Source organism: Narcine bancroftii, chromosome 1 (assembly GCF_036971445.1).
Source record: "Narcine bancroftii isolate sNarBan1 chromosome 1, sNarBan1.hap1, whole genome shotgun sequence".
NCBI classification, from domain to species: Eukaryota; Metazoa; Chordata; class Chondrichthyes; order Torpediniformes; family Narcinidae; genus Narcine; species Narcine bancroftii.
In genome coordinates, this window is record NC_091469.1 from 382,100,226 (window position 1) to 382,115,463 (window position 15,238).

At 47.6% G+C, this 15,238-nt stretch overlaps 1 protein-coding gene across 15 annotated transcripts in view; it reads right to left on the minus strand.

Annotated features, from left to right (window-relative positions):
- LOC138751338 (LYR motif-containing protein 4-like) overlaps window positions 1-15,238 on the minus strand; it is a 276,723-nt gene that overhangs the window by 131,413 nt on the left and 130,072 nt on the right. The window contains exon 5 of one of the 15 annotated variants that reach the window (XM_069913509.1): window positions 11,205-12,752. The exons of the other annotated variants lie outside the window; for them this stretch is intronic. Coding sequence (XP_069769610.1) covers window positions 12,721-12,752 — 32 coding nt within the window. The 3' untranslated portion in view covers window positions 11,205-12,720. Of the gene's footprint in view, window positions 1-11,204; window positions 12,753-15,238 lie in introns of those variants that run through there. 15 annotated transcript variants of the gene reach the window in all.

Here is a 15,238-nt window from a genome sequence, read left to right on the forward strand (position 1 = left end):
TTCTTATATCTCTCTACCTTGATGATATCCTTCCTATAATTCGGTAACCAGAACTGCACACAGTATTCCAAATTTGGCCTCACCAAAGCCTTGAACAGTCTCAACGTCACTTCACACGTCTCAGCATTAAACTCCATCTGCCATCTTTCACCCCACTTTTCTAAGCAGTCCAAATCCTTTTGCAATCTTTGAAAACCTTCATTATCCACAATTCTACCTATTTAAGTATCATCCACATATTTACTAATCCAATTTACCACCCCATTATCAAGATCATTAATGTAAATGACAAACAGCAAGGGACTCATTATAGTACTCTGAGGCACACCGCTTGTTCCGGCCTCCAGCCTGACAAACGGTTATCCACTAGGACTCTCTGGCATCTCCCTTCCAGCCACTGTTGAATCCATTTGACTATCTCAAAGTTAATAGCTCGCGCATGAACCTTCCTAACTAACCTTCCATGCAAAACCTTATCAAAGGCCTTACTGAAGACCATATGGACACAGTTTTCCATTCATCAATATTCCTAGTCAAAACTTCAGAAAATTCAACAAGATTGGTCAAATATGACCTACCATGCACAAACCCATGTTGAGTATTCCCAATCAGACTCTGTCTCTCCAGCAACTTATATATATTATCTCTAAGAACTGTCAAACTTACAGGCCTATAATTGCTAGGCTTGCTGCTCGAACCCTTTTAAACAAAGGTGCCCAGAAAGAGGAAGAAGGTTTGAAGCAGGAGAAAGGGTCTTGGGTAGGGGGTGGAGAGTCACAGTCAAGGAAGTAAGCCCGGAGGCAGAGATGACAGAAGAAAGGTTCAGCATCATGGCGTGCGCAGAACTCATTGAGGTATGGGCAGAGGGGGACGAAGGTGAGGCCTCTGCTGATGACTGAGCGCTCCGTCTCAGAGAGGGAAAAGTCAAAGGTAAAGACTAAGCAGGGGTCAGAGTGGGGATCGGTGTTGTAGAGGGTGTTGGGGGTGGTCTGAGGGTGGAGATGGAAGCTGGGGGAGATCAGAGGAGAAGGAGGGAGAGAGAAGGTGAGAGGGGAAGTGAAGGTCAAAGGGGGAGGATACGAGGATGGGGAGAGTAACCAGAGACAGAGGGGGAGGAGATAAAGTCTGAGGGTTGTGGGGTTGGGGAGAGAAGGCGGGCAGAGAGGAGATGGGGATGGAGTAGGGAGAGGTGCAGGAGGATAGGGAAGGAGTAGTGAGGGGGATAAGTAAATGGGATCCAGTAGCAAGGTCAGGACACCAATAGCAGTCTGTGTTGGGAGTCACATGGTGTGAGTCAGCGAGGAGGCTCCAGCGTCTTCTCCTGCAGATAGGAGTCTATGTCAGGTGTCGGCAATTGAGATGTCAGCAGCTCTGGTGAGTAGGGGGTCAGGGCCCGGTTGACAGTAGGCGGCCGTGATGTCAGGAATACAGTCGTGTTGGTGGATGGGGCCTGGGTGAGAGTGGGCGGCCATGGTGTTGGGAGTAGTCGGTGGCCATGGGCCGGGTGGGAGTGGATGGCCGCAGTGTCAGTACAATCGTGTCGGCGGCTGGGGCCTGGGTGGGAGTCGGCGGCTGGGGCCTGGGTGGGAGTGGGTGGCCATGGTATTAGGAGTACAATTGTGTCGGTGACTGGGGCCCAGGTAGGAGTGGGCGGCTGAGGCATTGGGAGTACCGTTGTGTCAGTGGCCAAGGCCCAGAGAGGAGTACCGTCAAGCATGCGGTCATAGCCTGGGTTGCAGTAGGCAGCTGTGCCATTCAGGGTCTGGGTGGGAGTGGGTAGCCGTGGCATCAGGAGTACTGTCGTGTCGGCAGCTGGGGTCTGTGTTCTGTTCAGCAGCCGTAGTGTTGGGAGCTATGTCTGGTGGGTAGCCGGGGCCCAGACTCAAGTCAGTTGGCATGGCGTTTGGAGCTCCAATGAGTTGGCAGCCAAGGCCAGGGTTCAGGTTGATGGCCATGGCGCTTGACCTGGGCCAAGATGGGGATCCACGTGGAGGATTGCAGAGGCTGCAGTTTCAAAGAAGGTAAATTTATGGTTATTGATGGACACCATGTGGATGTAGAGCTGGTGGTTGAACACATGGATGCGGCGGAGAATATAGTATAGGAGGGGTCCACTGTAGGTCCTCCTGACAGAGAGCAAAGGTGAACTTTATCAGTATAGACATCCCTTGGAGAGCTTTCACAGAGTTGTAGACAGAAGTAAATCACAAAAATCTGTAGACACAGTGGATGAAGTAAAAACACAAAATGCTGGAGAAGCTCAGCAGATAAAACAGTGTCCTTTCTGTAGCAACAGTAAAAATATATAACCAAAATTTTAGGCTTGAGCCCTTCATCAAAGTATGAGAAAATTCCCAGCAACGTCAAAACAAAAGAGTGGGGATGGGGGGAAGGGCAGGAGATGATGTGGAAAAATGAGGGAGGTACAGCAGCAATGATGGGGGAGGGTTGGCTGGGTGGGTGGAAGTACCAGAAGGACAGGAAAATGGGAGGGGGAGTAAAGTCAAAGCAGGTTTAATGGAAAGCAATAAAGTCAATGTTAATGCCATCTAGCTGGAGAGTGTCCAGCCAGATAGTACACAAGGCCACGGACAGACATGTGTCTTGGAATTGAAACGGTTGGCCACTGAGAGGTCACTGTGGTTGCGAACTGAGAGGAATGTCACTGGGAGGTCGCTGTGTGTTTTTTGATAGTTGTCTCATGGACAAATTACTCGTTGATCAATAACTTTATAAATCAAATACAAGCACTCCCTTGAAAAAAGTTCATTTCTGACCATTTTATCTGATTCACTCTGTGGTGTACTTGTGGTTTTAAATTGGAAACAGATCAAATTATACATTTCCTAACTCCTTACAAGGTAATAGAAGAGCCTTCCATGGGTAAGCCAGGCATAACTGGGTGTTGATAGCATCTTGCTTCAGTTCCATGATCAGTGTTAACAAACTGAATTAGCACTTGAATGATCAGCCTTGAAAAGTGCTCTGGCTGAAGTGTCGAGGCTGATGAAAGTCACATGCTCTGAAGAAACTCAAGAATTGGAACACAATCAAAACACCAAATGGGTTTGAATTCAAAAGGTGAGTTTGAAAATAGGCATGACAAAAAATCAAGAGGATTTTTTTCTAGGGATAAGGGCAAAATACTCCCTAACCTGCAGGATCATGGATGTAAGAAGCAATGTGTAGAGCTCGTCGAAAGAACCAAAGACTTGTTGATCCAAACCAAGGCTTTTATTAGCAAAAGACCGGAGCTCTTCACAGGTGGCCGACCAGTCCGGAATGATCCGACCTGGCTAGGGACACAACCCTTTAAGGCCCAAACAATAGGTGTGGCTTAGCTCTCAGCCAATCGCTGTAAGCACAGTCTAGATACAGTAACTATATACACTATGTACATTGGTGATAGATCTGTACTATCACATTCACCCCTTCTTGGAGAATTGACCCTGGGAAAAAAAAAACAAAAACGAGGGAGAGAATGAAAAGGAAGGGGTAGGTCAAGGGCTGTAGCGGTCAGGGGGTCTGACCATCCGGCGTGACCGCCGTGGTGCCGGGATTGGGGTCGCTGGAGTGGTGTCGCTAGCGGGCTCATCGGGTGCGACTGCTCCGTCGCTCAATTCCCCAGTCGTTTTGTCGGCAGGGTGGCCCGAGTCATTGGGGTGCTGTTGGTCCTTCTGTTGCGGCACGGGGCCTGGAGCATAAGGAGTTGGGGGGTTTGCTGGGTCTACCGCGTCCTGAGCTAGGTCCCGCACCGAAACAGTGTCCTCCCACCCGTCTGGGAACTCCACGTATGCGTAATGTGGGTTCGCGTGGAGTAGAGTCACTCAGTCGACCAAGGGGTCGTTCTTTGAGTGCCGGACGTGGCGTCGCAAAAGGACGGGGCCAGGGACGGTGAGCCATGCCGGTACAGTGGTTCCCGATTCGGATTTCCTCGGGAAAAGGAACATCCTTTCGTGGGGGGGTGGCATTTGTTGCAGTACATAGGAGGGAGCGGATGGAGTGTAAGGCACTAGTGAGAACCTCCTGCCAGTGAGAGGTGGGGAGACCTTTAGACCGGAGAGCCAGTGTAACCGCTCTCCATATGGTGGCATTCTCCCTCTCGACCTGGCCATTACCGCGTGGGTTATAGCTCGTGGTCCTGCTTGAAGCAATACCACACTCCAGAAGGTACTGTTGCAGCTCTGCACTCATGAATGAGGACCCCCTATCACTGTGGATGGAATTGGGGTACCCGAAGATGGTGAAAATACTGTGAAGGGCCTGTATCACTGAGGTGGCAGTGGTGTCTGGGCAGGCCACAGCGAATGGGAAGCAAGAGTATTCGTCGATGGCCGTAAGGATGTAGGTATTACGGTTGGTCGACGGTAGGGGTCCCTTAAAGTCTACGCTAAGACGCTCGAAGGGGCGGGTGGCTTTGATGACGTGGGAGTTATCCGGACGGAAGAAGTGGGGCTTGCATTCGGCGCACACCGAACAGGCTCGGGTCATGGAGCGGATCTCCTCAACTGTGTAGGGTAAGTTGCGCGCCTTGACAAAGTGAGCAAACCTAGTGACCCCTGGATGACAGAGCGCCTCATGGAGTTTCCGTAGTCTGTCCATCTGTATGCTGGCACACGTCCCCCTGGAGAGCGCGTCAGGCGGGTCGTTGAGCTTACCAGGCCGGTACAGGATGTCATAGTTAAAGGTGGAGAGTTCGATTCTCCATCTGGCGATTTTGTCATTTTTTATCTTACCACGCTGGGTGTTGCTGAACATGAAGGAGACCGCGCGTTGATCAGTCAACAGTGTAAAGCGCCTCCCAGCGAGGTAATGTCTCCAACGACGTACCGCTTCAACTATGGCCTGGGCCTCCTTCTCGATCGAGGAGTGTCTACTCTCCGGACCCTGGAGGGTTCTGGAGAAGAAGGCTACAGGCCGACCGGCCTGGTTCAAGGTGGCTGCCAGGGCGAAGTCGGATGCATCGCTCTCGACTTGAAACGGGACAGACTCATCGATCGCGTGCAGCGTCGCAGCAGCGATGTCAGATTTGATTCGATCGAAAGCCGCTGTGGCTTCGGTCGAGAGGGGAAAAGAGGTGGTCTTGATAAGAGGACGTGCCTTGTCGGCGTAGTTTGGAACCCATTGGGCGTAATACGAGAAAAGGCCCAGGCAACGTTTGAGAGCTTTCTGGGTATGTGGGGGGGGGTAAGTCCATTAAGGGACGCATGCGGTCAGGATCTGGCATGACTATCCCGTTTTCCACCACACAACCTAGAATAGCGAGTCGTGTGGTCCGGAAAACACACTTGTCCAAATTGTAAGTCAGGTTTAGCTGACGGGCAGTTTGAAGAAATTTGTCTAGGTTGGCGTCATGGTCCTGCATGTCGTGGCCGCAGATGGTGATATTGTCCAGATACGGGAAGGTAGCGGTTAGCCCGTTCTGGTCCACCATCCTGTCCATTTCCCGCTGGAAGACCGCGACACCATTTGTGACCCCGAATGGTACCCTGAGAAATTGATATAGCCGCCCATTCGCTTCAAAGGCCGTGAATGGTCGGTCCTCGCAGCGGATCGGGAGCTGGTGGTAGGCCGAACGTAGGTCAATAGTGGAGAAAATGCGGTACTGGGCGATCTGGTTCACCACATCCGTGATGCGTGGCAGGGGGTACGCATCCAGGAGTGTGAAGCGGTTAATGGTCTGGCTATAGTCGACCACCATCCGTAGTTTTTCCCCATTCTTGACAACCACCACCTGGGCTCTCCAGGGGCTTGAACTGGGTTCGATGATGCCCTCATCCAGCAATCTACGCACCTCACTCCTAATGAATTGCCTGTTTTCGTAACTATATTGCCGACTTTTGGTGGCCACAGGCTTCCAGCCAGGGGTGAGGTTTGCGAAGAGTGCTGGCGGGGCAATCCGGAGTGTGGAAAGGCCGCAGGATTGGCCCCGGGGCACGGGGGCGCGTTGCTCGGGTGCTTCGGGAGTGGGGCGATGGCAGACCGAGAGGGGGGCGTGGGGTCCCCCAAAGTGTAGGGACACCGTTTGGAACTGACACTGGAAGTCTAATCCCAGCAACACTGGGGCGCACAATTGGGGAAGGACGAATAATTTAAAGTGGGTGACCGTCACGCCCTGTACTTCCAGCGTGGCGATGCAATACCCCTTTATCCCAGTCGAGTGCGACCTCGTCGCTAATGAGATCCTCTGGGTAGTGGGGATAATGTCAAGTCCCCAACGGAGGGCCAGATCTGGCTGGATAAAACTGTCAGTTGACCCAGAGTCAAATAAGCAATTGGTGTAGTGTCCATGCACTTTAATCAGTTCCATTGCTCTGGTGAGGGGATGAGAGCATTGCTGGTTTAATGTTATTGAAGCAGTTGACAGGCGAGTTTTGCGCGATGACGTCACGCAACGGGATGACGTCACGCAACGGGATGACGTAGTCAACGCTCGAGGAGCAGGTTGGAGAACCTCCCGGAAGTGCTGTTGTGGCGGGTGAATGGTAAGTAGTGGGGTTTGTAGTTGCTCGCGATCGGCGGTCGGGCCCTGGCGGTCGTCAGCGATGGACGCTAGGGTGAGCACCTGGTTGGCCGCGGGGGTGGCTGCGGCGGCGGTAGCGTCGGCCCCGGGGTTGTCTGTGGCGGCGGCAGCAGCGGCGGTAGCGTCGGCCCCGGGGGTGTCCGTGGCGGCGGCGGCAGCAGCGGCGGTAGCGTCGGCTCCGGGGGTGTCCGTGGCGGCGGCAGCAGCGGCGGTAGCGTCGGCCCCGGGGGTGGCTGTGGCGGCGGCAGCAGCGGCGGTAGTGTCAAGTGTTCCGCACGGGGGCGAGAGGCAGGCCATCACCATGGTTGCGACGGTAGGTTGCCCCTTCCGGGTTCGGCGTCTCCGTGACGTCAGGCGTTGCCGTGCAGGGGAGCCCTCGCTCTCATTGGACGAGAGCTCTGGGGAAGAAGAGTTTGAATGGGATAGTGGCGGTTGAGCTTAACACGAGGCACTGTGTTTGCTGGCGGCCATTTTAGACCTACAGACTGCAGCAAAGTGGCCCTTTTTAAGGCACTTCTGGCACCTGGCTTTTCTTGCTGGGCACTGGGATCTGCTGTGCTTGTCCCTCCCGCAGAAATAACATTTCGGGTTCGCACGGGGCAGGGTAGCAGCAGCCGACAGGCCGTCAGGGGTAGGGTAGAAGGGCACTCTACTCACATCAGAACGAGGGGTCCAGTCCCTAGAGAGCTCGGTGGACTTTAAGGCTGCATCCTCCATTGTGATTGCAATCCGGGCCACGTCCTCTAGTTTTTCTACCCCTTGTTCGAGCAAACGCAGCCTCACTTCGTTCGATCGGAGCCCGGCCACATAGGCATCCCGGACGAGGTCGCTAGTGATCTCGGCAGCAGTTTTGTCCACACAGTTACAGTCCTTGCCCAATGCCTTTAATACTTGTAAATATGCCCTGCTGGACTCGCCGGGCTGTTGCTTCCTCGACGCAAGCATGAGCCGGGCATGAACTCTGTTCACCGGTTGATCATACAGTTCCTTCAGTACCTTTATGGCTGCGGTGTAAGTGGTCTCATCCTGGATGTTCTCGTAGACTCTCAAGGACACCATAGACAGCAATGCTGTTAGACGCTGGTTATCCTCCTCTACCTGAATGATAAAGTTCAGCAGCCAGAACTTAAAGGCTTTGAAGGCTGTAGCTGACTGTGGGTCGATATCAAGTTTTTCTGGCCGAGTTAAACGCTCCATCCCTTTCAAAAAAAATTCTTTTTGCTAATAAAATTGTAGAGCTCGTCGAAAGAACCAAAGACTTGTTGATCCAAACCAAGGCTTTTATTAGCAAAAGACCGGAGCTCTTCACAGGTGGCCGACCAGTTCGGAATGATCCGACCTGGCTAGGGACACAACCCTTTAAGGCCCAAACAATAGGTGTGGCTTAGCTCTCAGCCAATCGCTGTAAGCACAGTCTAGATACAGTAACTATATACACTATGTACATTGGTGATAGATCTGTACTATCACACAATGCCATCAAGTTCAAGTTTATTATTATCTGATTGTGTACAAATAAGCTGAGAAAACAGCATCTTTTCAGACCAAGGTGCACATGTATTGTACAGAATGATCACATAAATAATCAAAATTAATATATTGTATGTAAATATTTGGAATCTTTTTTACAATTACAGGGTACTGTACATCAGTCTCACAGTCAGTGGAAAGAAGCTATTCCTCAGCTTGGATTTTGATTCTCCTGTACTTTTTCTTGATGACAGTTGAAGATACTGTGCACTGGATGGAAAGGATCTTTTATAATTGTACCCTATTTAAATAACGTTCCCAGTAAATGTTATCAATAGAGGAAAGGGGGACCCCAGTGATCCTCTTGGCTGTTTTAATGATCCTCTGATGCTCTGGAGCTACCATACCACACAATGATGAAGCCAGAAAGGATGCTCACAATTCTGCTCCCATAAAAGGGGCCTGATAGACTTGCCTTCCTCGGCCTCCTTAGGAAGTATATGCACTGCTGCATCTTTCTGACTAATGAGGAGGGGTTGTGGGTCCAGTACAGGTCGCCAGTTATATGCATGGCAAGGAACTTTGATAAAATGGTACATCTAACACCAGTGCCTTCAGTTCACATCCTCTGTATGCCCTCTAACTTCTCAGGAAATACTGTTATCCAGTAGAAGGGTGGTCATACTCAAACAGCAGTGCAACATGTGTTAAAAGTATAAAATAGCTAAATCTTGCCAAGCACTTCAATTCCAACCCCAATGACATATCTATCCATGGCCTAATGTTGAGGCCACCTGAAAATTGAAGGAACAACATCTTGTATTCCGCCTCGGCAGTCTCCAACTAGACAGCATTAATATTGACTTCTCCACTTCTGTTAACCCCCTCCCCTGGTCTCTTTTTTTCCTTCACCCCTTCACTTTCTTTTCCTATTGTCTTCCTCCTTTCACTTCTCAGCTTCTACCCTCCCATCTGTATCTACCTCTTACAGCCTGTTTTCTACCCCCTTCCCTTACCCCCATCCCTCAACCGTTTTATTCAGGTGTCTGTCTGATTTTCTGCAATGCTGAAGAAGGGCTCAGGGCTGAAACACTGACTGCCTTTTACTTTTTATGGATGCTGTGTGACCTGCTGTGTTTCTCCAGCACTTTTGTGTACTGCATTAAACCCCTCCCTCCCACTGGATATTCCATTTAGAAATACAATTCAAAAGCAAAATAAATTTAAATTTAGACATACAGCACGGTAACAGGCCATTTCAGCCCACAAGCCCATCCTGCCTAATTATACCCAATTGACCTATAACCCATGGTATGTTTTGAATGGTGAGAGGAAACCGGAGCCCCCAGAGGAAACCCATGCAGACACAGGGAGAATGTACAAACTCCTTACAGTCAGCGCAGGATTTGTACCTCGGCCCTGATTGCTGGTGCTGTAATAGCGTTGCGCTAACCACAACACTAACCATGCTGCCCCCGAAAATAAGTCAATTGATGATCGCACTATTTGGTGGAGATTTCCAGGATTTGGATCCAGTGATTATAAATTATGATGCTATAATATAAGAGGCTGTTCAGCCTATCTGGTCCTTGCAAACTCCAAACAGAGTAATTTCATTAGTGATATTCCCCTTGCTGATTTCCATGCAGTCCTGCACCTTAAGGTCCTCTTTGATTCTTTTGCCATATTTACACTTTTGAGGTAATTTGAAGCATTGGATGGAATTACATACCAGGAGAATTTGCATCTTCCATACAAACTATATGTAAAGTTACAATCAAATCAATGTCCCTGGTAAAAACACAAAATGTTGGAGAAGCTCAGCAGGTCAACAGCTTTCAAACTGCCTTGTAAAATGGGGTTAACCGAGCAATTTCCATGGTTAGTGCCCCACTCACAAGGCAGCTTGAAAGGGTCAGACCCAGTCAGCATCTTCCAAAGTCAACCAGGTCCCTGCCCGACTTCGGAGGTAGTCAGGGAACCCAGTTAACCTTACCCAGGACGCATCGACCGGCAGCTTGAACAGCAAAATGGCTGACCTGGTTACTCCTGTGACGTCAGCGCTTACACGCTGGTGTTACAGGGAAATCCTGACTGAAGTGTCTGCAGTGGTCGGTGGGAGAGAAGGGTCGTTGCCAGGGCCCGCAGTGGAGAAGGGGTGGGAAGGTGCCACAATCAGCAGAGAGGGGTCGCTGCTACAGGAGAGAGAGGAGAGGAGTCGCTGCCACAGGGGAGAGAGCAGGGGGTTTGCTGCTGCGAGGGAGAGAGGAGAAAGGTTGGCTGCCGCGGGGGGCAGAGAAGAGGGGTTGGCTGCCACGGGTGAAGAGGGGTCGGCTGCCGTGGGTTGGGGGGAGCGCGATTGATGATAGGAAGGAGAGTGAGACTAGTTTGTGTGATGCGTCACTTACTGCATCATCACGAGGGTGGGATCCCCCTTAAATTGCCGGGTTGGCAATTTTCTGTGGCTATCCCCCCTCAACTTAAAAGGTGCTGGAGGCACCTTTACCCCACTATCACACTTGGGTCCCATGAGAGCTACCAGGGTTCTGGAGCTTAAAAGCACCGTGTCCTTTATGTAGGAAAAGTAAAAATACATAACTGATGTTTTGGGCTTGAGCCCTCCATCAAGGTATGAGAGAATGCCAGCAGGCATCCAAACAAAAGATGGCGGGGGGAGGGGTGGGGTGGGGGTACTCTGGGGTAGCTGTGGCCACTAATCAGAATTTGGTGCGATTTAAAAGGAAACATGGCTTTTGTCCTTTTAGACAGTCACAGCCCTAAGTTTGAAGATGCGAGTGGAAAATTTGCATCATACTGTATCTCTTTTATGTGCTACACATTAGCTTGGGTTGTGGGCAAGGCCAACATTTAGAGCAAAATGCTACTTTGCAACATTTTGGACTTTACGCTTGTTTACCTAGAAACTTTACTTTCAAATTTCAGATTAGACAGTTGATATCTGCTACCTGTGTAGAATAAAAATGAATTCAATAAAATGAGGATTGTTATTAGGCTGCGTTTCATAGAACATTACAACACAATTTAGGGCCTCGGACCACAATGTGGCGACCTTTCTATCCTTTTCCTCTCACAGCCCTTAATCGTTAATTTTTCTTATAATCATGTGTCTATCTTAGGCTTTTAAATGTCCCTATTGTATTAGCCTCCACCCCCACCCCAGCAATGCATTCCAGGCACCAACCACTCAGAATCAGAATTTATTGTCATGAACAAGTCATGAAATTAGGTTTTTTACGGTAGCATCATAGTGCAAACATACATATTATAACCATCTTTCAACATTACTATAAAAAAGTAAAAATAATAGTGCACAAAAAGTAAGGCCGTGTCTTAGGTTCATTGATTATTCAGGAATCTGATGGTAGTAGAGAAGAAACTGTCCTTGTGTCGTTGAGTGCTCGTCTTTAGGCTCCTGTACCTTTTTCCTGATGGAGATGGAGAAGGCATGGGTGGAGGGAGTCTTTGAGGATAGAGGCTGTTTTTTAACACACTGCCTTATGTAGATGTCCTCAATGGACCCTGTGATGTCACAGGCCAAGTTAACAACCCTCTGGAGTTTATTCTTGTCCTGAGAGTTGGCGCCTCCATACCAGGCAGTGATACAGCCAGCCAGAATGCTCTCCAAGGTACACCTGTGGAAGTTTACGAGAGTCTTCAGTGACATACCAAATCTCCTCAGACACCTCACAAAGTATAGCTGCTAGTGAGCCTTCTTTGTAATTTAATCAATATGGAGGCTCGGAGATGTTGACCCTCTTCACTACTGAGCCCATGATAAGGACTGGATTGTGTTCCCCTAACTTCCTCCTGAAGTACACAATCTGCAAACATGATTTTGCTGACTTTGAGCACAAAGTTGTTGTCGTTACACCATTCAACGAGTTGATCCATCTCCCTCCTGTACGCTTCCTCATTGGCATTTGTGATTCTGCCGAAAATTGTGGTGTCATCAGCAAACTTGTAAATGGCACTGGAATTGTGTCTAGCCACACAGTCATGGGTGCACACTGAGTAGAGCAGTGGGCTAAGCATGCATCTTCGGGGTGTGCCTGTGTTGATATTCAGTGAGGAGGAGATGTTATTTCCAATTCGTACTGACTATGGTCTTCCAATGAGAAAGTCAAGATCTAGTTGCAGGGGTACAGAGGTCTAGAGTTTGTAGCTTTTTGACCAGCACTGAGGGTATAATGGCATTAAAGGCTGAGCTATAGTCTATGAAAAGCAGTCAGTTTGTTTACATTTCTTTATTTGTTTAGATGTGTAAATTGTGTGCAGTTTTTTTTGCCCTACCAGTAAGTGGTAATTCTGCCTCACCTGCAGGAAAAAGAATCTCATGGTTATATGTGATGTCATGTATGTACTCTTATAGCCATGTCATGTATGTATGAACAATAAATCTGAAATCTAAAATCTGAACTGTCCTCCACTCGTTAAAGAGATGTCCTCTGGAATTTGCTCTTTTGCCCTACCAGTAAGTGGTAATTCTGCCTCACCTGCAGGAAAAAGAATCTCAGGGTTATATGTGATGTCATGTATGTACTCTTACAGCCATGTCATGTATGTATGAACAATAAATCTGAAATCTAAAATCTGAACTGTCCTCCACTCATGTTAAAGAGATGTCCTCTGGTATTTGCTCTTTAATAATTTCTCATCGCCCATCCGCTAAAGAGATAAGCCGTAGCTCTCTTGATCTCTCAGATTCTTCATAAGACATGTTCTCCAATCGATCTTTCTTCTAAGTAATATAAGAAGTAAAGAATTAGGCCTCAAACTGGATGAAGCGCAAAAAAGATTTATTATGATAGCCTTAGCTGTAGCAAAAAAATGTATAATGTCAACTTGGAAATCAGAAGAGAGCCTGAGAATACAGCAATGGTACATGGAATGAATAAATGTATTTCATTGGAAAAAAAACCATATAATTTAAAAAATAAAGTCACATTATTTGAACAAAATTGGGAACCATACATGGAACACAACAGAGAGGGCCTACCGCGGACCTCCACCCCCTAAAATGATAGAATGAGAAGAAGACAAAATGACCTGATCCAGTGTATAAAAGTAGATGACACAATTTTCTTGTTTATTTTCATTGTGTGATGACATTGTTTAATGGGTTTATTGTATTGTATATGTTGAATGTTTAATGGGTTTGGAGGGGGGTGGGAAGGAGGGAGGGAAGGGAGGAGGGGGAAAAAAGGGGAGAAAATGACAGTGTATATTCAAGAGGGAAATGTTTGTGTGTATTTTGATTAATATGGTTCATAGTGTGAAAAATAAAAAATTAAATTAAATAAAAAGACATGTTCTCCAATCGAGGCAGCGTCCTAATAAATCTCAGCTGCATCCTCCATAAAGCTCCCAATAATGTGACGACCAGAAATAAACACTAAGCATGTTAGAAAGCTGTAACATTTCCTCCCACCTCTTGAACTCAATTCCCTGACTTATGAAGGCCAACACACCATCCACCTTCTTAACCATCCTATCAACTTGTGCGGCACCCTTAAGGTACCTATGAATTTGGATCCAATCCCTCTGTTCCTCTACAGCAGATGTAATGATAAAGGCACCAAAAGATCTGATACTAATGTGGAAATTGTACAAAATACAAGGGATAAAAGCAGAAAACAAAATAACGCTGAGAGGATGGCACTGCTTCTCCAAATACCATTCCTGATTTAAATGAATTTAAAAAGTGAGACATTGCTGTTATTACTTCATAACTCCACAAATCTAATCCTGAGTAGGTTCTCTAACATCCTGTTTTACGAAGCAATCCCTGATGCACTCCACAAATCTTTCGTACAATTCCCTTGTAATTGTCGTATTAATTAGTTTGTCCAATTAATACGATTACATCTTCAATTGCAATTCTCTTCAAACTTGCCTTTGATATCTCTACATTTAAAGAATCCACATAATAGATATTCACACCCCTACTCTGCTCATCCTACTACTCATGATTTCAATCTAACCCGATTCCACTCATCAACATTCCTGATTCCACATCATTACCCTCTACATCTACATCATGACTCAATACTGCTCTGAAATGTTCCTTGAAGCTTTCCTGCTCCCTTTGCTGATTCACCTGTTCTTGTGGATTATCACACAAGCTGGAATAGAGGGCCCAGTCCAAGTCATCCTTTAACCATGTCTTCTGTTACCTATTAGATCACACTTTATTGCTGTCTGTCCTATCAACCTGTTTTGTCAAGTCAAGTCACCTTATTTATCATTCATACTATGCTCGCACGGTAAAGACGAGATAGCATTTTTCCAGGACCATGGAGCATATTTATATAAATATAAGTTAAGATAGAAGTTAAACATATAAAATATTAAATATTAAGATGTATATGTAAGGGTCCCCCATTCCAAGGTACTCTATGCACATATGTTCTGGGAATTCAGGAGTCTAATAGCCTGAAGGATAAAACTGTTGCCCAATCTGGACGTAAGGGCCCTAGTGCTACAGTACCTCCTACCAGATGGCAGAAGGGTGAACAATTTACTTGAGGGGTGTGTGGAGTCCTTCACAATGTTTATTGCCTTTTGCCTGTATCGAGTGTTATAGATGTCCCTCATAGTAGGAAGAAAGCCCCCAGCGAATTTTTCTGCTGACTTCACTATCTTTTGCAAGGTCTTGCATTCTGAGGTGGTACAGCTACCAAACCAGGCAGTGATGCAGTTGCAGAGGATGCTCTTAATACATCTTGTATAGGATATAGTAAGGATGGAGGGTGGGAGATAAATTTTTCTCAGCCTTCGCAGGAAGTAGAGGCGCTGCTGGGCTTTCTTGGCTATGGGGCTGGTGTTAAGGGATGAGGTGAGATTCTCCACCAAGTGCACTCCAAGGAACTTGATACTCTTGACGACCTCAACCATGGAGCCTACATACTATGTACACACATTATACATACATAGGGTATGTACCCTACATACATTAAAATAAATTATGTAAACTTTGATATTATGTCCAGATTTTCTCTGTGCTGCATACTTTTCTTAATATTTACAGCATTTTCCTGTCAGATTTTGATCACTATCTCCCCTTCCCTCTTACTATCATGTGCCACTGCTCTCACATTTCCTCTTGATTTATAAAACATCCTGTTCTTGGAGCCCACTTCCACCTATTTAGTTTAAAACCCTGTTTACAACTCTATTTATATGACTCACCAGCACATTGGTCCCAGCACAGTTCAGGCGAAGCCT